Genomic DNA, 22,792 nt, shown 5'->3' with positions numbered 1-22,792 from the left:
TGTCAAAATATGAGATCTATCGCTATGGATCAATCATTTTGTGAAACCTTTCTCCACCCCCCCCACCCTCCCCCCCCCCAAAAATGAAAGAGAGGGACAATCTATTCTAATGGTTAAGAGGCAATAAAAAATATTTATGTGTGCCTGGCTGATGTTGACTTTTGGAGAGCGTTCACTTGTAAACTCAAAGCTGGGGAAAATGAAAGATGAAAAAGCCAGCCCTTGGGGTTCTAATTCTGAACACAGATCTTCTTAGGAAAAGAAATCGTCATTGTTTTGGTTTCAGATTCTGCATTTGTCAAGCGAAGTTATTAGCTTGGACTCCTCTATCAGCACTGCTGGGCAGCGTTCTAGCTGATTTTCATAAGGCTGATTCTCAGACTGGGGGCTCGGAGGTTGGCAGTCTGGGGAGAGGTGTTGGGGCCACACTGGTGGTTTCCTGGGGCACGCACAGGTGGGGGTAGGGTGCGTTGTTGAATTTGAATTCTTCCTAGGCCTCATCTTTTTTCCTTTTATCGTCCTTGGTCTCTCAAATAATAATGCCCTTGTGAAGCAAAATATTTTTAAATTAAACAGCAGATGGGTATATAGGCTCGGCTCCTTCTCCTACTGACATCTTGCACCTTGCCGAACCCTACCTGCAGCCCAGTGTTGGGTGTGCAGGAGATTCAGGGCCGATGGGTCGAACTGTAATCTGCATGCACCCCAGCTGATGAATCGGTGGTAAAGCTCTGTAATATTTGTACGGAAAATGCAATGTTTGCACAATAAAGCTCTCCAGATTTTTTAAGCCGTAGGAGTGAGGCCAGTTTACAATCAATGATAACAGGTTTCCTGCGCTGCCATTACCACAAATAGTATCTTATTTCAGCAAAATGGTGGCAGTCAGCAGGAGGTCCAACAATGCAGATTTTAATCAGAAAATTTAATTTTATATACAATTCACAGTTTGTGCACGGTGAGAAATGTTTCTCACCGCATGAACTTTCAGGACTCGGCTCTGAGCAAAAGGAGTTTCAATTTATGTAACGCCTTTCTCAGCAAACAATACCCCAAAGCGTTTCCTGGTAATATATGGCTCGTGCTGCTCGGGAAGCGACTGCAGCAGTCTTCCTTAAAATTACCCAGGATATTTATTTGGAGCAATTAAAAGAAGCACTGCGTTCCACACAAATCCATTTTTAATGCAGACGTTAAATTGGTCGCCGTTTCAACGCCGATTCTCTCTGAGAGCACCACCACCCTGTGCTCTCTCGGCCCAGATTTGCTCCCTTGTAAGGCAACTTTCCGCCTGGGCTCATTTCATTTTCCCAGTTAACTTGTAAACTCTCAGAAGAGAAGTCTATAATGGAAATGTTGACAGGGCCTTTACACGAAGGGCCCTGGGTTTGGAGGTGCTGAATTACAGGCTGGGCCAAGTTGGTGGTGGATGCTGGGAGGACAGGAGGGCCACTCGGCTGTCCTGTAGATGACCCAGCGATGCCAGCCCTTGACTGAACTGCTGCTCTTGAGCATGGGCTGGGGCTAAAGGGTGCCAGGCTGCTTTCTCTGAAAGGGCAGCAGGAGCCATTCCTCTCTGTGAGGGTGCGGGGATATCACACACACACTTGTTAAGAGCAGGCAAAGACAGAGAGAGGAGGCAGAGTCAGAGCCGGGAGGCGGAGGGGAGAGGCAGAGGCAGAGGGAGAAGGCCATGGCTAAGCTTCTCAGGGCACAACCTCCCCATCTGCGGAAGGGACAGGAACTCATAATTGAGTCGTCCATCCCAAGTTCCATTGGGAGGAGGTAATGAGATTGGCTCTAGAAATGGGAAGTCTTAGGTGAGTCAGCCCTGCGTTCAGAGGAGCTGGAGAAGGCAGACAGGTGGGAGATGCCATCTGCCTGGTCTTGCCCCTGGTCTCTGCCAGGAGAGAGACCCTCTCCACTTATGGGAGCAAAGTGTCCCCTCCACTGCTCCCTCGTAGGGTCTGTGATGGAGTCCTTGCATGCACCTTGGGAATCCTCTCACTCCCCTTCCCCCAAGCCGGCCTACACCTCTTCCCCGTTGGTGGAGCCTATATGACCTTGAGTTCAGGGACAGTTAATCCTGTGTTGGGGGGAGGGGGTAACAGTGACTTAAACAGGAGCACCCCAGCCCTGTTTTATTCATGCTGGGACCCTGGCGATGAAGTCATGAAGGTACTGTGCCTGGCTGGTGGGAAGCCAGAGCTGGGCTGAGCAGTAACCGCATCTGCCATTTACTGCCATTTACTGCAGTATTCCGGTTGGATTGACTTATATACATTATCACATTTAATCTTTGCAACAGTTGAGAGAAAGAGAGAGGGAGAGAGAGAGATCCTATTTTCCCAGGACGAATCAGATTCTGAGGCTGTGAGAAGTTAAATAACTTGCTTAGCTGGGGTCACAGAGTTAGCTAGCGGCCATGGACCTACAGGGGAAGGCAGAATAGGACCCACTCCATTAGTGTTTTTTCAGGAGTGGGGTCTGGCAGGGCATTTGGGAGCTGGGCTTCAGTCATGCGAGCAGGCAGTTTCACCGTGGCTCCCACAGCAGGGGCCTGGGGAGACAGTCTGGTGTACCCAGTGGGAAGAACAACCCTGAAGCCAACCATAAGATAAGGTTTAGGCCAGTGATACAATAGGCCTTGGTTAGTAGTCAATACCTGGGGCCCTGTTCGAGAAATAATTTAGAGCCTGAATCTAGAATCAGTTGGAAAGGATACTGAGGTTGATTAGCAAGGTCTATCCTGGACCAGGAAGAAGGGAGTAGTGGTTGTTTAGAATAAATTTGCAATCCTGCTTTAGGTATCTTGGCTTTGAGAATTTTTTTCATTCTGCCAAATGCTTATTATTTTCCACAAGCAGATAGGAATCTCACCTCTCCTTCCCTTCTTAACCTTAATCCACAGCTTTGGAGTTGCATTTGGTCATGCGTCTTATCTGGGGAGAATAATCAGGCATGCACAAAGAGAAGAGCTTAAAATTCAAAGAATACAGGAAAGACTTATTTCACATATATTTATCATGGTTCTTAGTATGAGCTTGGCACTATCCTGAGTATTTTACAGATATGAACCTGATTATTCCTCATAACAACCCTGTAAGATAGGTCTCAGTAGTATCCTACTTTACACATGGAATGATTAGAGCCCAGAGAGGCTAAGCATCTTGTCCAAGGTCACACAGCTTTGTGAATTCAAGCAGTCTGATGCCAGAGTCTCCATGATGAAATTACAGCGTGCTGCCTCTCTACAGGGTACATATTTTCTGTTCTGCTTTCCATGTGGTCTTGTGCTTTCTACACTGCATGCCTGTCTTCTGGACCAGACTGTGAAAGTTTGAAGGAAGGGGTTATGTTTTACTCTGTATAAGCACCTGAAACAGGAGAAGCTTCAGGAAGAACTAAAACAGGAATACTGAAGACGAGCGGTATGATTTTAGGAATCAATCACATTGTATTTGAGTCATTTTCTACCTGTGGGTCTGGCTCCACCACCAGAGTGAGCTGCTAAGGGTGGGACCCTGAGTTACACATTTTTACATCCCTAGCATCTCACACAAGAGAGAGGAGAACATCTTTCATTTGGTTTATGAATTCATTAACTGATTCATTGATTCACTGAACAAAAATTTATTAAGAGACAGCACCATGCTGGATGCCAGGAACGAACAAGTAGATACGCCTTCTGTCTCTGTAGTTTTAATTCCTACCTCACAAGGGTATGTGTAGAAAAATGATGTTGCCATTTTTTAAATGGGACACATCTGTCTTTCACAAAAAACCCCACATGGTTCCCTGTCACTGCAACTTATCCATTCCTTCCTTTATCATAGTGTGAGATGTAATAAAGTTGCAAACCATTATTTTATTCCAATTTTACTTACCAAAGGCATTGGCTGCCCATATTAGTCAGATCTCATACTTACAGTTAAGAGAAAGCCCTTTCGGTGTGGAGCTGATGGAAGAATCATCGGGCTCCCACAATGCAAGCTAGGGTCGTTTCTTCCCCTTTTGTTATATGACAAGCTTCAAGCATTACTAAGTGATGACAGATAGTACACTTGGCTTCTGGTATTTCTTTGAAGGCCTGCCTGTAGCGTGCTGCTTGGAAGCAGGAATGATTCCACAAATGGCCAGGGAGCCACCTCCTCTAAACCGCCCTTCACACCAGGTCCAGGTGTGTAAACAGAGCAGATGGGCCCTCCGCCCTGGAAGAAGGAGAGCTGGAGTGGAGTATTTCAGTTTTCAGAATCCCTTCTTCTCTCTCCGAGGCAGTATTTCAAAAATTCCCTCAAGCTTTCCCTCAAGTTTTTCTCCTCTGAAGTTGCTAAATGCATCAGAGATCCTTCCTTATACAGAAGGAAAAGGGTCTTCCAAGCCCCCAGAGGGAGTGGGTGCCAGAGTGGGGACTGGGACTCAGGTACTTTCTTGCAAATCTTGGGTGGCCTTCCACCACCCAGCACAGCTGAGCCCGTCCTCCCTGTGATGAGAAGTGGCCGTGGTGGCCAAGTCAGAAGGAGCCCCTTGGAAGCCCTTGCCCAGAGTCCTGGCAGCAGGATGTTTCTGGTCATGTGAAGACTACCTGCTCGGGCCTCTCTTTTCAGGGTCTTCTTGGTGTGACCCAATATAATGATCAAAAGCAGTGTTTCAATAGATCTGTATTTGTAATTAGCTCCAACTGAGTTTTTAAAAATTTGACATACATGTTTTTTAAGGTTTTATTTTTAAGTAATCTCTTCACCCCATGTGGGGCTCGAACTCATGACCCAGGAAGCAAGAGTTGCACACTCCACTGACTGAGCCAGCCAGACACCCCCAAAATTTGATATGTATTTAATGAAAAATTTGGAAATACAAAAATGGAAAAAGAAGAATCTCGTCATCCACAGTAATTGCTAACATTTTGGTATATTTTCTTCTGATGTGATTACTTTTTAACATGGTTGTAATTGCATTGTAATAATAATAGCAGCTAACATTTGTTGAGGGCCTACTATATGTTGGGTCCTGTTCTTTATATGTCTTATCTCATTTAAGTTTCCTATCAACCTATGAGGTAGCTATTATTATTACCCCCATTTCACAGATAATAAAACTGAGGCACAGGGAGTTAAGTACCAGCAGTAGATAATTAGTGGGAGAGCCAAGGAGTCCATCTCCAGACTCTGCATATGGAGCTTGGTATCTGTTTTTGAACCTAACTTTACATTAAAAGCCCTTCCGTATTTTCTTTAGAAACACCAGCTTTCATGGCTGCCTAATAGTCCATCAAACAAACGTCTCATGGTTTACTTAAACCACACCTCAATAATTTAAATGATACAAGTGTAAATCAAGTAGTCTTTGTGCATGAGGCTTTTTCTACATTTGGGATCACAAAATTTCCTTAGGATAAATCCCCAGATCTAGATTTAAAAGGTAAAATAAAATGATGACAAATCCATTGGTACACACTGTCCAGTATTTTCCAGGCGGGCTGCACGGGTCACACGGCCACCAGCCACGTGAGTGTTGGCCCCAGAGCTTAACACTCATAAAACGATTGACTCATTTGATAGGCAAAAACATATTGCTTTCAGTAGTTCTCCTTCCCATGAAAAAATTTTAGTCTTTTTATAAACATTCATATTTATGGCTGCATGCAGCATTTACCTGTAAGAGACTTGTAGGTTTCCTCCTTTTTATTCTCTTTTTTGGTTTCAGACCTGGAGCTAGGTGCTTGCTTGGTTAATCTGCATGTTTGTTATAAGGGATAATAAAGAGTAGTTAGAACAGAATGGGGGTAGGGCAAACCAGAATAAGAAAGGTCTCAACTGCCCACCCTGCTTTCACTCCTAACAGAAACTCCTGGACCATAGAGGACTTATGGCCATCTCTAGGATTACCCTCCTAGCCATCACAAACTCAGTGACATCACTTATCACAGGCACATCATAGAAGCTCAATAAATACCTTTTGGAGGGGTGGATCAATGAACTGTTCTATCTCAGTCTGCCAAACCTTAACCTACCCTCTCCTAGCAACGCTATAGCTTGAATCACGGCACCTCAGTGTTCCCTTCAGTTAAAAAAAAAAAAAAAAAAAAAAAAAAAAGGTTTGCATCTGTGATCCCAGGTCCTGGCCTTATTAGGATCCTGGAGGAGTGGCCAACCAGAGGTCTTTTAGCCCAAGGCAAATAACTGAGATCAAAGCCTCGTGGCTCTCTCCCGGGAGGTCCTTGCCAGAGAGGACCAGGACCTCAAGTCAAAAAAGACTGGGCTCTCCCCTTCCCTTTGTGACCTGTGAGCTTACCATCCCTGATGGGAAAAGGGGAGAAGGAGGCAGATTAGGGGGAGCGGGAAAGGTGAAGGAGGTGACGTTCTTGGGGGAGGCCGGTGAGGGCAAATGTTTACAAAGATGGCTCAGAGGCCTGCTGAGCCCCGGGCTTCAGCCCCCCTGCTCAGCATGGCCTCTCTTGCTCTCTTGGGGCCTTCAGAGATGCTGGCTAAGCTCACTCCTGCCTTCGGGGACTGTGGGACTCTCTCAGATGAGTTGTCACTTGACATTCCTGGCTCAATTTCTATAAACACTGTACAATGTAAAATTAAAGTGTTTTGAGATCTTCAGATGACACTGGGACAAATATTGCTTTTTGCCCGTATGTTTTAAATGTATGTTTAAAAACTGCAGAATATTAGTCATGAAGTATGATGCTGCCACTGAAGAGGTCAAACTTTTAAGTAAAATGTACAGGAAGGTAGCCATCCACATAAGTGTACCTTGTTTTAAAAATTAAGTTTAAGACATTTTAAGACTATGATTCTCTACCAGCCTCTTCTGTGAATCAGTCAGGGATGTGAATGTGTATAACACTAGAAAGTATGTCACATGGGAGGAATCAGTCAACTATTTTATAATTAATGTGGCCCTAAACAGAATTATGGAAACTTACTTGTTACTTACTTATAAGTAAGTTCACTTCTAAAGTTTAGCCTGGCTAGGAGTTCCCAAACTATGTTACAGCATAATTAGACTTAGACCCCTAATGTAAAAGCCACATTTAATCTTTCAGTTTTGCTTGGTTGTTTTTCTTTTAATCTGCAAAATGACAGATCAGGCCAGAGTCTGATTTAATGAGTCTCATTGGGGCCCAGACATTGGTATTTATTAAATGCCCACCAGGTAATTCTAATGTGCAGCCAGGGTTGAGAACCGTTGGCCTAGATGATCTCTAAAGTCCTTCTCTGGCACCTAAATGCCATGATTTCTATAATTTTAAAATTTAAATCAAAGTCAATAAGAAAATCAGGTTCATTTCACAGAGCATTCTGCTTAAAAACATCTTCCCAAAATCAGAGGTCTCAGAAATCCTAAAATGAAACTTACTTCATAACTGACCCAACCTCAACCCCATGAGGTATTTTGGGCAGATGTTATGAATTTTGAAAATTTGTGTTTGCCCTACATTTCAGCATTCTTAAATAAGTTTTAAGGCAATTACCAAAAAAAATTATTTTTCACCTTTGAGAGTCAAGATGTGGTCAAAGTTTTTGATTTGGAAATCAGAAGGATCCAATGAAATGTTTATGGATAAAATTAGAGGAGAAATGAAGATATTGAATCTTTGCTGTTAGCTTGGGATGACAACTCCCTATGCGTGAGTGTGTGTTCGCACATGAGCCTCTGCTGGGATCAGGGAGGAGCAGTTGATGTTGGGGGAGGGGGAAGTATCTCATAGACACTAAAAGGACAGATGGTGGCCGACTGCAGCCATGGGGCCAGCATGCTACTGATTTCAAGGCAATGTCCACTTAGGAACCGTTCTTATTGAAGACTACATTCCCCGAACCATCAAGTTTTTAAAATGTCGTTCAGCTAGAGATGGTTTTTATTTTGTTGTTATAAAGCCCAGGCACCCACACTAAGGGCTCAAATAATCACATCCTTACTTGTCTACTCACAAGTGTATCTGTGGCAAAGAGATGCCAGGCTGAAACCTCTCCATGAATAAGTCAGGAAACAGACAGGTCCAAGTTTGGTATTTAGATTAGAAATACAGTGAAAGAAGGAACATTACCATCAGAAATGTGCATTTCTAAAGATTCATTTGAAAGTTTTGAAAAAAAAGTAAAGCTCATGCCCTGGGGCTTCTGGGAGTATGTACAAAATACAATAATTAAATTAAGTCCAGCAGTTAAAATTCCTCATAAAAAGAAAAAGCTGGAGCGCTTCCCAATGGGGAATGCTTGACTTAAAAGAAAGGTTTTACTCTGTGGCCTGAAGGTCAACAAACTGGGACTCTGTGGGAATGTATAAAATTTCTTAAAGGGTTCTTCGGTCTTTGTTTTGTTGAAAGAAAATAAAAGAGTAAAAAGGGACAAGTTTTGAAAATTCAAAAAAATGAAGGTGCAGTCCTAAAATCATCATGATTTTTATAAATGCAGCACCGGAGGCTATGAAAACACAGTCTTTTCTGAGTACTAATCTAACACATATGCTCTTTGAGAAGGAAGGAAAAAGACCAATGGCTCCGTTTGAACAAACCATTTTAAAATGTTCTCGTTTTCAGAGGCAGTGCATGCAAATTCATGGCCCATTCATTTGCTACTTATTTTGGAAATATTTACCTTAAATATTCTCATAAATATATTTCACAATTTAAAATTCCTTAGATGACACAAAGACTAATTGATTTTTTAAAAAGGTTTTTACAAAGCAAAGTTGTAAAAAATTATTTTGGGGGGTCACATCCTTAGTTATCTAAAATGGAATGTTTATCATAATTTGAAAATATCTGTTTTTGTAAATAATCACTTATTGCTACTTCTCTGGTAATGTTCCCCTCCCCACCCCCAAAAGGAATATGGTTAAGAATACGTTAGAAATCAAATTTTACGTCCTTGAACTGTGTCACTTGTAAGTATCATGAATTTCAGGCTGCATACTCAAATAATTTCTACTAAAACATAAAGAACCAGTAATTCAGGATCCCTATCTTTATTGCTTAAATAGAATCTGAATGTTGCCTTTGCATTAGGACAGCATGACCAAATGCAGGACATTAGGAATAGCAGTTTTGGCAGCAATATTTAATTTACTGAATAATTAGCAGCCTCATTGGCATTTCTACTTTGATTCCCAAAGTACAATATTAGCTGTCCTCTGCACTCGGGCTCTCTGCAGTAAAATGGGCTAATATACTTCCTGTGCCAAGTTCACAGTAAATGAAGGACTATGGAGCAGCCTGCAAGCAGCTTGCGATTGAAGATGCTAGATTTACTTCCAAAACATGGACACAGAATTAGAAAAAAAATTTTTTTACCCCATTTTGTTTTCTTTCCTGTATTTGTTGATTTTGCATTTGGAATGGCAAGGGGAGGAAGGGAAGTGAGACTCTAAGGAAAAGGGAAGTGGAAGCAGACCAACAGCAGACACAGGGACTAGAGAGGGGAGAAGAGACAGAGAATGAAGGGCAAGGAGGAGGGCTGAAGCAGTGAGTCCAGAGCCAAGAGGAGGCCCAGAGAGCTAATACGGCTTGGTGAGTACACCCTCTGTCTTTGAGGGCTACATCCTGCTCCTTCATCCCTCCACTGGGATTCCTTTCTTTAGACCACCCAAGACATCCTCCAGCCACTTAGACCAGTCCTCAGTGGGCAGTCACGCAAAAGTTTGGTCTAGGGAGTGATCCAGGGCCTACAGGAGCCAGGGGGCCATGGAGGCCCACTTCAAGGTGGCATTTGCCTGGTGGTGGAGCTTCCTGACTGCGTCTGATGCGCAGCTGTTTCAGTTGCGATGGGCTCAAGTATCTTTGCTAGGTCAGGCATTGTGTCTGAGGGAGGCAGTCATTGAAAACGAGGTTGCAGGGGCCCCTGGCTGGCTCTGTCGGTGGTGTGTGTGATTCTTGATCTCGCGGTTCTGAATTCAAGCCCCATGTTGGGCATGGAGCCTACTTAAAAAAATGAAAAAGAGGTTTCAGCTATTTTCTCATTGTTTCAAAAAATTTATTTGGAACTTCCTTAGTGGGGAACTTAATGTAAAACCAGAAATCTGAGGAGTTCTTGTGTGTGGAGCTGTGTGGTTTAGTGGTTTAAGTTTGAGACATTTGTTGTAGGCTTGGTTTTGCCAGCTGTGTGACCTTGAGCAAGTCCACTGAAAGGGCCAATATTTGCACAACTCCAGGAGGCATACTCACATTGCATTTTTTCTATGGGAATGGAGCCCCCTTCAGCCAGGAATCGGTACTGCATAATCTTCTGGAGCTCCGGTGTCCTCTACAAAATCAGGGTGGTTGGAAAGAATGATAACATGAATTTGTAGTCAGAACAGCTCTATAGTGAGAACAATTTCCATGGTCCAGGAATGGGACTAGGAGGTTCTGAACAACAACAAGAGAGCCACAAAGCTCCCCTGGAATGGGCATGGCTGTTGGGAGTGTGCCACCACGCCCAGCATGTCCAGGGATCGGTCCCACCAATATGTTCTCCTGAGAGGACATACCCTTCACCGGCCAATAAAAGCGAATGAGAAAATGGGGTTCACCTGATAGAAATTCATTTTCCAGCCAGCTTTGCTGCAGGGGAGGGGGTGGTGGGGGTGGGTTCCTGTCCTGGACTGCAGCCCAGGTTCAGCACCGGGATGGAAATTATTTAACCTTTCCTGAATGCCTGCTGTGCACCAAACCAAGCATGATGCTAGTATTTTCTAAAAAGTACCATATTTATTTATTTATTTATTTATTTATTTATATTTATTTGGCATTCATTCTTCTTTAAAGGTTATTTTTTTAAATCATGGTAAAACCTACACATCACTGGATGCAGGCTGCCTTGAAAAGGCTGAGACCCTGGGCAGCTGTCTGCAGCTGAGGCAGATGCTGAAGGAGGAGCTGACAGCTGGAGGCTGTCTGCTGACCTCCCTGTCCCGGCCGGCTGAGCGAGCGAGTGGGGACGGTGGAAGGGGCACCCGGGTGGTACATTTCCATGCCACTGTCTCCTCACAGCAATGCTTAGAGTTAGGTCTTATTATTCTAGTTGAAAAAACTGATACTCCGAGGGAATAAATGACTTGTCTGAATGTAACACAACCTGGTCATCGGAAAGCCAGGATTAGAACCTAAGTGTCTGATGGAGGAAAGACTCTGTTCCTAATTCGAATGAACACGCTTGCAGCGAACTCTTTTTGGGGGTGAGAGATGAGCAGGAGAGGGATGTGGAGATGCATGGCAATGTCCAGTATTCAGGGCATCCACACTCTTTGGGGGACACACACACAGAACAGCAGCCATCTGATCCAGTGCAATGGAAGGACTGGGGAGGGTCAGCAAATCATCTGTGGGGAGTTGGGGAGACCTCACAGATGTGACCTCCACGGTATGTCTTGAAGAATGGCTAGGAATTTGTTGGGTGTGACCAAGAGGAAGGGGTTGCAGCTTATGCATAGGCTTTGCAGAAGAGGGTCAGGAGATGCAGCCAGTCCTAGTCTGGCTGCAAGTGGCCAGAGTCCTTTGGCAGAGGTGATGTGGCACTGGTGTGGAAATGCCAGTGGGGCTGCTGGCTGTGGGAGCTCCCTCAAGCCAGACTGGGAGATGCATCTCAGAGTTCCCCCCCACCCCGGCCCCCCAGAAGTCACTGCATGAATTCCAGTCCCTGGAGATCCACTGGAGGAAACGGGGGTGCTCCTTTCCTCATTTGGGAGTTCGGATTATTAACACAGCTTTCCTGGAGAATCTAAGCCAGAAATTCATGTTAGTTTTTACGTTCTTCCTTCCATGGAACTCAAAAGAGCCCATTAAAAAAAAATTAAGCCACATGCCTAGAGTGTGTAGTCTTCTGAAGAAACTCTCCACCACAAGGCTATCTGAAATGGAATGTTCATTTTTCTCTTGATTCTTTTACTGTGTCTGAATAACTAAGGCAATTTATTCATTGTTTCAAAACAAAACAGAACGCAGCCAAACCAGCTACGAGGCATTAGGTAGACCAAAAAAAAAAAAAAACAAAAAACAAAAAAAAACAAAAAACAAATCCAGTTTCTTGTCACTGAATTTCTCCCCTATCAGCTCTCTCACAACATGTAATGAAGGGAATCTTGAAAATTCTTTCCAGGGCTTAGAGTAACCTCTGGGACCAGTTTTCTATATGTTTACATGTTGCACACACAGTGTGAGAAATTGATTTTGACCAATGGAGAAGTCTAACATAGTTACAGGGCTCCCTCTGGGTCAATAGGCACAGGTGATCGAGGGTGAGTTTTCTATCCTTTCTGATAAATAGAAAACTTTGTCTTTGACTTAAGGTTCAGCATTTAAACCAAGGGAACTTCCTTGGTTCCTGAACAAGAGCTCATACTGGAGAAAGGCGCCTCCGGTTGGCCAAATTCTGTCCTAAGCCGAAGCACAGCTTTCCAATTCCCTGTGTATGGCCAAGGGGAGAATGGGACAAGAATGAGTGTTTGTTCCCTTAATAAGTCTGACAGGCTGTCTACAAACTGACTTTACTCTTCAGACTTCAGGCAGGACTTCCGGCTTCAGAACTGCAGCCTGGCCGAGCTCCCAGAGACCAAAAGAGGAGGGGAGAAGGAGATAAAATAGGTGAAAAAAGTGGCTGGTTTTCCAAGCATATGGTGTGTAGTTTTTCAAACGTTTTAAATTCTTAATCCGCACCTCTCTTGTTACTATCACTGCTATAGTCAATGGCACTTTTGGTTGCCGCATTTGACATTATTTTACGCCTTTGCTCTTCCTTTGACTTCACACAAGTGCGTTTTAATTTTGAAAGAAAAGTGCATCCGGAACCAGTCCTACGACTTCCATACTAGCTAGCTGTTTGGCACTGGGTCAGGCTCAACAGATGTTTGTTGAATGAATAAACGAATGAATGGATCCTCTCAAAAAAGTTCAGAGAAATCTTTACTTTCGGGAAAGTTTTCTTGTTTGTTTTGTTTTTAAACTCGTTATTATCACTTATAGTATCCTCTATGGATTTGAGAGGGAAATTGGCAAAGTTGGTTTTTGAATCTTTTGAAGAAACTCAAGCAAAAAGCAATCTAAAATGGAATGCTCATTTTTCTCTTGATTCTAATACCGTGTTAGAATATCGTGGGAAATTCAACTCAATGACTAAAAGCAGCGGGACCCGAATCCTCCGCAGGTCCCTCTGGCCACGAATCCGGATTCGAGCCTGACAGACTAAGGGCGCGCGGGGGTCTGGTCAAGGAGATCTGGGCCCAGGAGATGGGCCAGTCGCTTGCAGGGTCCCTAGGGCTCGTCCTTGCGCCCGGCCCAGGCGCTGACTTCGGGGCTGGAGGGACATAGGGTCGGCCGGTCCCCAGGGTAGGCGCGAGGACCCCGCGCAGGTGTCGGGCCTGTGCGCGGGGTGCGCCAGGGGTGCTGGGGGCCTGGGAGACCCGAGAGAGACGTTATTGTTACACTGTAACGAGTCTGATTAACATGCTCCTGACACTTTCCCTTAGTTTCTCCGGCTCCTAGCAACAGCTCACAAAGGCGCGGGATTGTCCCGGGCTCCGCGGGGACACGGGGCAGCCTTTGATCTGCCACCATTACAGCGGAGCTGCGCGACAGGCTCGCGGGCTCCGGGCGGCCCGCGGCGGGCGGGCGGGCGAGGCCCGCAGTCCCGGCCCACTGGGCTCCTCCGATCCAGGCCGCGCCCCGCCGGGAAGGGACGGCGCGCCTCGGGAGGGCGCGCGCGGTGCCTCCGGGGCCGCCAGTATCCGCGTTCAGGTGTCCTCGCGCGCCGCCGGCAGCTCTCGGTCTTCGGGAAGCGAGGGTGGCTGGGGACGCCGGCTCCGCGTGTCCCGGCCCCGCAGGCGCACGTCCTTGCGACGGGGCGCGCTGCCCGGGCTCGCCGAGCCCTTCCCGTCGGAAGAAGCAAACACCGAGCCGTTCACTTAAAAATTTAAAAAGAAAGGGCGCGAGCGACAAATCCCTTGTCTTTTACAAGACTTGTAAACAGTTTTTGTTTTTTGTTTTTTTAAATAAAAAAATCTGCAGGCTTCAGTCCGCTTAGCTGGAACGGGGTCGGATCGACAGCAAAGGACCACAAAAGGCGCTAACGACGATTTCAGTTCCTTTCCAAACACATCACTTTATGTCGTTGGCAATTCTTAACCGATTCGGAAGGAAATATGCTGCCATATAATTGCTGGAATGTAAACAAACTACCACTACCAACATCCACAATCACCCATCACAGTACAGCAAAAAGCTGCCCGGTACCACGGCGCAAGCCTTCAGGTACTAAGTTAGGTATTTTAAAGTTAATTTCTTTGCCATTTTGTTCGCTCTCTTCGCCCTCCACCCCCGCCCTGATTTAAAATAAAGCGCGAAAGGAAGATTAAAGTTTTAACATTTAAGTGTTGAGCTGTTCTAATTACTTTCCTCCACTTTCCCCCGAAATTGCAATGTGAAAACTTCGCGGGGGAGGGTCTCTGGGCTGGGAGGACGGTGTCCCGGAGCCTGGGGCATAAACTCCGCGGTGACAGACCGGTTCGGTGCCCCTCCCCGGCATTAATATGCACAAGATCCTGCTGGTAATCTTATAACCTGTTTTGTAGGATCAATTGCCTTCCAAGTACTAGAGATAAAAATAAAAACAAAAACGGACGACAGTTAGCTTTCCAAGGTGAACGGAAACCATAAAACCAGAACGTCCTTCAAATTAAAAAGCATGTATTCTTTTTTTATCCTCTTAAGACATCGTTAGAAAATATAACGTCTCCAGTGAAGGTCAGTTTTCCCAACAGGGGCAGAACTATTCAGGGGTTGATGTGTTAAAGATGATAACAGGTATATTTTAGAAAAGGAAAAAAAAAAAAAACCAACAAAACAAAAAACACAAACCTACATGGTCTGTTCCATTTGCCCAGCAAAATATGGCAAGCAACGAGCTACTTTCAAATTCAAATAGGAGGCGGTGACGGTGAAGTCTTCTTGAGGCAGCTTTTCCCAGCCTGTCCCTGGAGAAGCAGACCTAAGGGCAGCCAGCGGTTCAATACTTGGAAATCTGAAGGGAACTGCACCCAGATGCCTGGGAAATTCCCAACTTGTGCTCACAGACAGTGCCTGACTCCACTGGAGTTTCCCCTCACCATTTCAATAAAACATGATTGTACTGATATAATCCTCTATACATTAAAATGAGGTTGTCACAGATTGTCATTAAGACCTCAGTAAAACAATGAAGACATTATTGGGCACCCCCCCTCAGGCAAGGTATTAGGGGAATAAAACAATCTACACCACACGGGTCCTATTGAGATTAATGAAAAAATTATGCAAAAAAAAATCTCAATTTCATTTTCCCGTGACAGGGCTTTGCATACATACAGTCAGTCCTGCCCTGCACCTGATGATTTATTAAACTAATCTACAGTGATCACCACTGATGTTCTCAACTCAATCTTGTCCTGGCTCATTTTCTAAGTAATTGTTTCTCATTAGTTCTGATAATGTTTTAATAGTGTTACCCATAATTTAGCCCCCAAGAATTAATAACAAGGGGGTGATATGGCGAAGCAGCTTGTGATGAGCTACACAAAATATAAACAGGTATGGTTTTTAATTAATCAAATGGCTGCGATCTCCTCTTCTTGTAGTCCATTGCTAGCTGGAGGAATTCTGGATCCTGGAGCCCAGGATCTCTGACCCTAACTAAACCCTCTTCTGGGGCCCTCGTTTAGGGTTTCTGCTCAGAGTGGACCAGAGCAGACTGGTCCAGATTTTTGGCTCTAGTGGGTCCTAGTCTCATGATTTTACCATAATTGGGAACACAGGGTTACGAGGAAGATCATAAATGCGACATCTGGGTGTCAGGTAAAGATGTGGTGACCAGTCAGTCCCACATTGTAGGGGATCTAGGAATCCACGGGTCTGTTGGTCATGGGGGTGGGGAGTCCTAGCCAAGTCCAGGCTCTCAGCACCACCCAGAGACCTTACTAAGTGGACTGCTTTTCCCGAGGTCCCAATGCTTTCACCCCGGCATCTGAGGTTCCCTCAGAGGGAGGGCTTGGCTCTCAGTGAGCCCCTGGCCTGAGGAGGTCTACCTTAGGGTTTGGGGGCTGCCTGTGTAACTGGGGTGGAGAGATGCCTGCCCTTTCATCCTGTCAAAGCCTCCACCGGTTAACTGCACCAACACACAAGAATGGGAAAGGGCAGTTGGGTTGAAGTGGGGGCTGCCTGTAGGGAAGAAAGAAGGAAGGCTTTTATTTTCTTGTAAGACAGGCGCTGTGTAGGCTAGTTCTAACACCCTGAGGAGGAGGTGTGTGTAAGGGACAGGTCAGGATGAGATGAGGCCTCCCTTTGCTTTCTGCCTTCTGAGCAGTCCCCCTGTGTCTGTGTGTTCTGAGCAGAGGGGTCTGAACCAGGTCTACCGTCCTGGATCACCCCAGTGCACACCTGGCTGCCAGCCTACGACACACAGCTGCGACAACAGTGGTGGTGGTGGGTGCTGCCTCTCCTGTGACTGTTGCCCGCTGCCCCTGTCTGCAGGCCTGAAGCCCAGTCTGACGGGAGGCCGGTCTTCCCACATTGGCTGAGATGCCATCCTCCTCCTTCCAGCCGCCCCATGTGAGGATGGGGCTAGCTCCTACCTTCCTTTCCAGCTAACTTGGGGGCAGCACAGGACGACCAAGGTGAAGAGTGACAATGCTCTCATGAGGGGCTAGAGAGAGGGGTGCACAGAGGAGAGGAGACCCACAGCCAACGCAGTCCAGGACCCCAGCTTAGCACATCCCATCCCTGCTTAAGAGCTGTCTACTCAGATCCCAGGTCTGGGATTATTAGTTGGTGTTTCAAGAATGTGTTTCCTCAGAACCATCCTGCCTGGATCCAGTTCCTTCCCTGCCTGCCTGTCAGAACTGAATCATCCCCTTCCTTCAGTGCACTGGGTGGGCGGGTGTTGCAGGACGGTGTGTGGGCCTCTCCCACTCGGCTTGAGTTCCATGGCACCCTTCCTTGTATAACCTTCAACTCTACTTCCCTCTCAACTTCCTGTAGGAACTGGAAGAGGCAGGGGCAGAGTAGACCCCTGGCTGGGCCATACAGTAGGGGCCATGGAGGAAATAAACAACAAGGGCGTAGGAGGGGTGAAAAATGAAAATAAAAAAACAACTGTTTTCTATTTACAAATTTAAATAAACAGAACAGCCTTCCCCGCGGTGTTTGTCTAAGAGTAGCAGCTTTGCTGCTGTGTAGGTCATGAAAAGGTTGGTGTAGAGTTTAAAACTTCCCATTCTGTTAATTTCTTAAAGAACAGTCGTCCAGAGTCTCAACACAAAAGCTCATGATTTAATGAGGAGCAGAAACAAAATCTCTGATTGTTGGTGTTTCAAATTTCATTGGCGTCCTCTGGCAAACACAAGTTGATCCTTCCCAGCTTCAATACCCTTTAGCCTTCAGTATAAGAGCACACGCTGAATAGGGAAGAATGGCTGGTTGTTATGTTTATTTACCCTTCCTACAAGCTGGGTTAACCTCTTCAAAACAGCTTTACTAAGCCCGTTAACCACACCGCCCATATGACCTGCAGCAGCATCTCTAATGTGATGCAAATCTCGCAGGGGACCATATGCACCAGCTCTGCCGCATTGTGTCTTCTTAGAGGCTACAAGTTTATTGCTGAGGGGGCCCTGTCCCGGCCATACATTTACAGGGGGAAGTGGCCTCAATGGCAAACAGTTAAATGGGGAAATTAAGGGAGAGAATGGATGGTCTTGTGTTTCTGCACATTTTTTTTTAATTGCTGTTAACTGTTGACCCAAAGCATTCACCCAGGATGAGGGCTTTCATAGTTCTCACCTACCCATTCAAATGTATGGATGTTTCATTTTGGGAGGTGGAGGTTAAGAGAAATCAGTTTTGAAGATTTATTTTTAGAAGCTATCCGATACTTAACTTTTCTATGCCATCTCTCATTTTATCAGATTTCTAGTGAAATAAACATAACCCCTTCATTTAATGACTATTTTTTAAGACTGGCCTTAAATTATTTACAGCATCGAGTAATGAACAATGTGGGAAACATCTAACGTGAGAAATGTGAAGGGAGCATACATATTCGAGAAAGATCTGTTTCATTAAAAACCTAACATCCCCCCAGCCCATCTCTCTCCACTATTTTACCTCCCCGTGAAATCATAAGTGCGTATCTGTAAGACATTAATGAGCAATAAAGTCATAAGCTTGGAACCAAAAAGGAAGAAGTTCATTTTTAGAGGAATAACTGGCCAGTGAGATAACACACACACACAAATTGTGATTAACATGAACTGTAAATGGGAGAAAGGTTCCAATCTGGCATACTAACAAGTTGCCTTGAGTATTATGGTTTGTCTTTAAGAAACCCACTGTATATGTTCAGCCCACCTGATGAGAGCTTCATTTAACAGATCATTTTTCCTTGACGGATGTGGCAAGCGTAACAATGTTCTGGGCTTGCTTCAGTAATGGCATGTCGATCATACTCCCTTGGAAAGTAAAGGCTCCCTGGAAAACAGAGAATACAAACTTCCTGAAAGAATGTTCAGAAATTATAGGCTTCCTTTCTGTGCATACTTGTACAACAAGAACATTTTAGAGTCTACCTGAATTACATTGGCTTTCCTACCCAACTTTTGAGAAAGCCAAAGTAAATTACAGGGGAAAGATTTATTTTTTTCCTCCTAAAGAGGGGAGAAAAAAACCCTTCAGCTTTTTAATGGAGGGGAAAAGCATCACACAGAAGGTATTTGAAACTGTTCATTTAACTCTTGAAATCAAGCAGAAAACAACTATGGAAGGAAAATGCAAATACTTCCTTACATAGTTTTTAAAATATTGCATAGAACTTTAGAAATAGTAATATGCTCTGGTAACTGATTGTTGTTTGAAAAAATAACTGTATGATCAGGTTAATGGCAAAATGCTTCCTTCTTGTAATATAATTGAGGGGTAACACTATCATGTGATGAGAAAATGAAGGTAGGATTGTACGCAATAAAAAGAGATTCCTCTGTTGGCACAGATGTGCAGAAGAGGACTAGAGTGACAAGGGACATGAGCCTGTAACAAAGAAGTCACAGGTCTGTTGAATGGTGAGTCTGGAAAGAATCTGAGATCTCCTGGTTTATCCCCATTTTATGGATAAACTTTTTCAAATACCTATTGAATGTGTCATGTGATCTAGGTCCTGTTCTAGATGAGGAAACTGAGGCTCAGTGTAGTTAGGTGATTTTCTAAGGTTGCGTGACTAGGAGAAGTTAGAGCTGGAGTTAATTCTTGGGTATCGGAACCTCAAGCCTTTATCAGAAACCCCCATATTAAGGTAACAAGGTAGTGTCTTCACTGCATCAGAAAAAGAAAAATTAACTGGACAGAATGCAGTATGCGTAGAATCTGAAGCTAATGTCTGGTTATTTACATTCTTTTAATCACTTCTTCTTGCTGTTTACAATCACAGCTCTTCTTCTCTTTCCTTCCACCCGTTGGCAAGGATGCTGGTGGATGGGAGCAATCATAATCCTTGCTGATGGTCCATCTGTATATACTGCTGCCCATTTCTAATCTCAAAAATACCATCTCTTGACAGACAATGTTGTCATTACTCAAAAGTTCTTGGATGGGTCTCCTGGTTTCTCTGAAAACCCTTATCTCCCACAATTACAAGAGTTACACATAGAATGGAGATTTTAAAAAGTGGCAGGGGATCCTTAGCAATGACTTTGGAATTTATTTTTCAATCAAGAGAGATTTAAAAGGCACTGGGGATTAGAGTTTTCTCCAGTGGGTACCTAACCTTCTCGGCCTTAGAATGGTAAATCTGATTCACATGAGCACCTGTGCTGGCCTAAAATCCTATACCTTAAGTCATTTTCCAACCCTCTCATTTTACTATTTATATTTCTAGATGGACTTTTGCCTAATTTCACTCGGCCTAGAGTGAATTTTGGTCATCCCTGTGACCATGATGAATTTTATGAATTCAGTTAGAAGTTCCAAGGATGTTCTGTGGGTTAGCATAGCATGTGAAATCAGGGTGGGGGACTCATGCTGTTTTACAAGGCAATAGTCTAGTTTTCTTATTGGAGTAAATGATGAAGACCAAAGGCCTCCTGGTTATCTGCCCACCAAGTGGATTATGGCCCTGTAAAACAGCACATCTGTCCTGCTAAGGTTTAAATAATAGGCTGGAGAGATGAAATTAGAATAGATGCACATGAAATCAAAACGATGCACAGAGAATCAAAATGATGGCCTTGGGTTTATGCCATGTTTCCCAAATCTGCTTTGGGTTCCACATGCACATCAAAGATGCAAAATATTTCATGGAGATCATTTCTTTCTTTTACAGTGGCAGAGTTTGCTTGGCTTCCTTCATTAAGCCTAAGCTGAAAAACAAAGCTCAACATCTATAATATGGTTGGGGTTTTTAACATAAGGCTCTACATGTGAAATGTGAATGGGTCTGTCGGTTAGGATTTAGAAAAATGCAGTTTGTCAAATGTTACTTGGATTTGTGGGGAGGGTTTGAAACAGTCCTTAATGAATGATTAGAGATAAGTTTCCATTTTACAGCCCAGTGCTTTCCTGAGAAATTGGCATACCATTTCAAAAAGTATAGAGAACCTCCATCAGCTGGAAGATTCAGACTATAATTTGGTTTAAAATGCCTTTAAATAGTAACTTATTCACAGTTAACTACCTTAACAACCAGGACTACAACAACAATAATAGCTATAATTTTTTGAGCAGTTGCTAGATCAGGGACTGCGCCAGAGACTTGACATGCTTTATTTCATGTAATGCTTGTAACAACACTATTAGGTAGATACTATTATGCAACCCTAAAAATTTCTTTTAAAAAATTCTTTTTAATTGTGGCAAAAACACATAGCTTAAAATTAATCACCTTAACCATTCTGACATGTACACTTAGTAATGTTAAGTATATTTGCATTGCTGTGCAACAGATCTCCAGAAATGTTTCATCCTCCAGAACTGAAACTCTGTACCCATTAAACAATTTACTCCCCGTCCCCTCTCTGGAAGCCCCTGGCAGCCACCATTCTATTTTGTTTCTGTTGAACGTTTTGTACCTATCCTCATTTTATAACTGAGGGAACTGGGGCACAAAGGACTTAAACTTACACATGCCTGCCCTGTAGCTACTGAGTATGGAACTGGGATAAAAGCCAGCTCTAGCTGATCCAAAGGGTGTGCTCCAGGCTTATACACTAGGCTTATAGATTGAAAAGTGTTTTTTCTTTTCTTTTCTTTTTAAAGATTTTATTTATTTATTTGAAAGAGAGAGAGAAAGAGCATGAGCTGGGGGAGAGGCAGGGGAAGAGGGAGAAGCAGAATCCCTGCTGAGCAGGGAGCCCGATGCCGGGCTCCATCCCAGGACCCTGGGATCGTGACCTGAGCCAAAGGTGGATACTTAACCGACTGAGCCACCCAGGCACCCCTAGATTGAAAAGTGTTTTCTGAGTGGGTTTCCTGACCAACTGGATCAGAATCATCTGAGGGGGACACTAGGGGACGTGGCTTGTTAAAATGCATATAGGGCCCCATCCTATACGGTTTGATACAGAAGGCTGGGGGTGGAGGGTTGGCCAGGAATCATCTCAGGATTCTAAAGCACATTCGAGTTGGAGCTGTTCTGTGTTTTAGCTCCCCTGCTTAGAAATAATTAGGCTGAGTTTGATATGGATCCGACCTGATCCTTGCCCGCTAGGAGCAGTGTGCTGGAGGAGACAGGGAAGAAAAGCAGGTGCCATAAAATGCAGCAAGAATTAGAAAAAAGGCCAGTGTGATGAGCACAGAGAGGTCTGATGGTCTGAAATGAGTGCCCTTCTTGTGCACTCAGGGTCACTTTTGCCAGTTCGTACTGTTTACGTGGATATGATACTGTGTTCCTAGCGCATATCATGCATTCCTGGCTAGAGCTGCCATGGAGCTCTGTACGCAGTGGGCTCTTATTCAACTGTTACCTATTGAGTTATTTGTTGTAGTAAATCACTGGTCAATCACTTTGGCATATTTTACTGTACACATATTTAGGGTTGCAGACTCCTGGAAGTGAAGGGCAACACCATCTTAGCATACGTGTTATCCGTATAGCAAAGAAAACAATTACTCTTAGGCTATAGTTTTTCTAACAACTCAGTTATTGCCCGTTGGTAAGACAAGCATTGAGATAACATGAATTCTGCCAGACCTGGAAGCTCTTCACAGAAATGAATGTGACTTACAGTTTAATAGCAGAAGTCATGATGATGGTGGTGGTGGTGATGACAATAGTAATCATCCACAGGAAACATTTAGAGGAAATATTCATATATTTTACATTTCTGGCACTTAATACTTGAGAATTTTTTCTCTAGAGTACTAAAAGGATAATTTACTAGAAACACAAATTGATCTAATTCTTTCCCTACTCTTTAGTTTTCAAATAACGTCTCCGAGCGCTCAGGGAGTTCTCTCTGGCATTCCAGTGATGGTGGTGCTCTGTTGGCACAAACGATAACGTTTGAGTAGAGCTGTCATAGTCCTTCTTTTGTAGGGTGACATTCCTCTCGTACGACTCTAAGCCTAATGCTCGGTGAAATATTTACCTCACAGCAGTTCTCAGTGAATTCCTAAACTTTTGTCAGCATTGACCATTAGGAAATTTCTCTTCTGGATCTTTGTTGTGCCCTCTATTTGCTCAAATCTTGCAGGCCCAGCATGGGCCTTACTCACAAAATCAGCTGTTCCTCCCTACTCCTCAAAAAAGGGGGAGGATGATACTCCACTGAGGTATTCTTTTTTTTTTTTTTT

At 44.3% G+C, this 22,792-nt stretch overlaps 1 protein-coding gene across 5 annotated transcripts in view; it reads right to left on the bottom strand.

Moving 5' to 3' along the window:
• Window positions 1–9,397: 9,397 nt before the first annotated feature.
• Window positions 9,398–22,792, bottom strand: part of CLYBL (citramalyl-CoA lyase) — a 246,337-nt gene continuing 232,942 nt past the window's right edge. For 2 of the 5 annotated variants that reach the window (XM_040624164.1, XM_008684999.2), the window contains exon 8: window positions 17,265–18,481. In XM_040624164.1, the coding sequence (XP_040480098.1) occupies window positions 18,386–18,481 (96 nt within the window). In that variant the 3' untranslated portion in view covers window positions 17,265–18,385. Of the gene's footprint in view, window positions 10,254–14,592; window positions 14,970–17,264; window positions 18,482–22,792 lie in introns of those variants that run through there. The other 3 variants (XM_040624175.1, XM_040624181.1, XM_040624169.1) reach the window with 3 other exon arrangements.

The sequence above is a fragment of the Ursus maritimus genome, unplaced genomic scaffold, assembly GCF_017311325.1.
Source record: "Ursus maritimus isolate PB19 unplaced genomic scaffold, ASM1731132v1 scaffold_10, whole genome shotgun sequence".
Lineage (NCBI taxonomy): Eukaryota > Metazoa > Chordata > Mammalia > Carnivora > Ursidae > Ursus > Ursus maritimus.
This window is presented reverse-complemented; position numbering and strand designations above follow the sequence as displayed.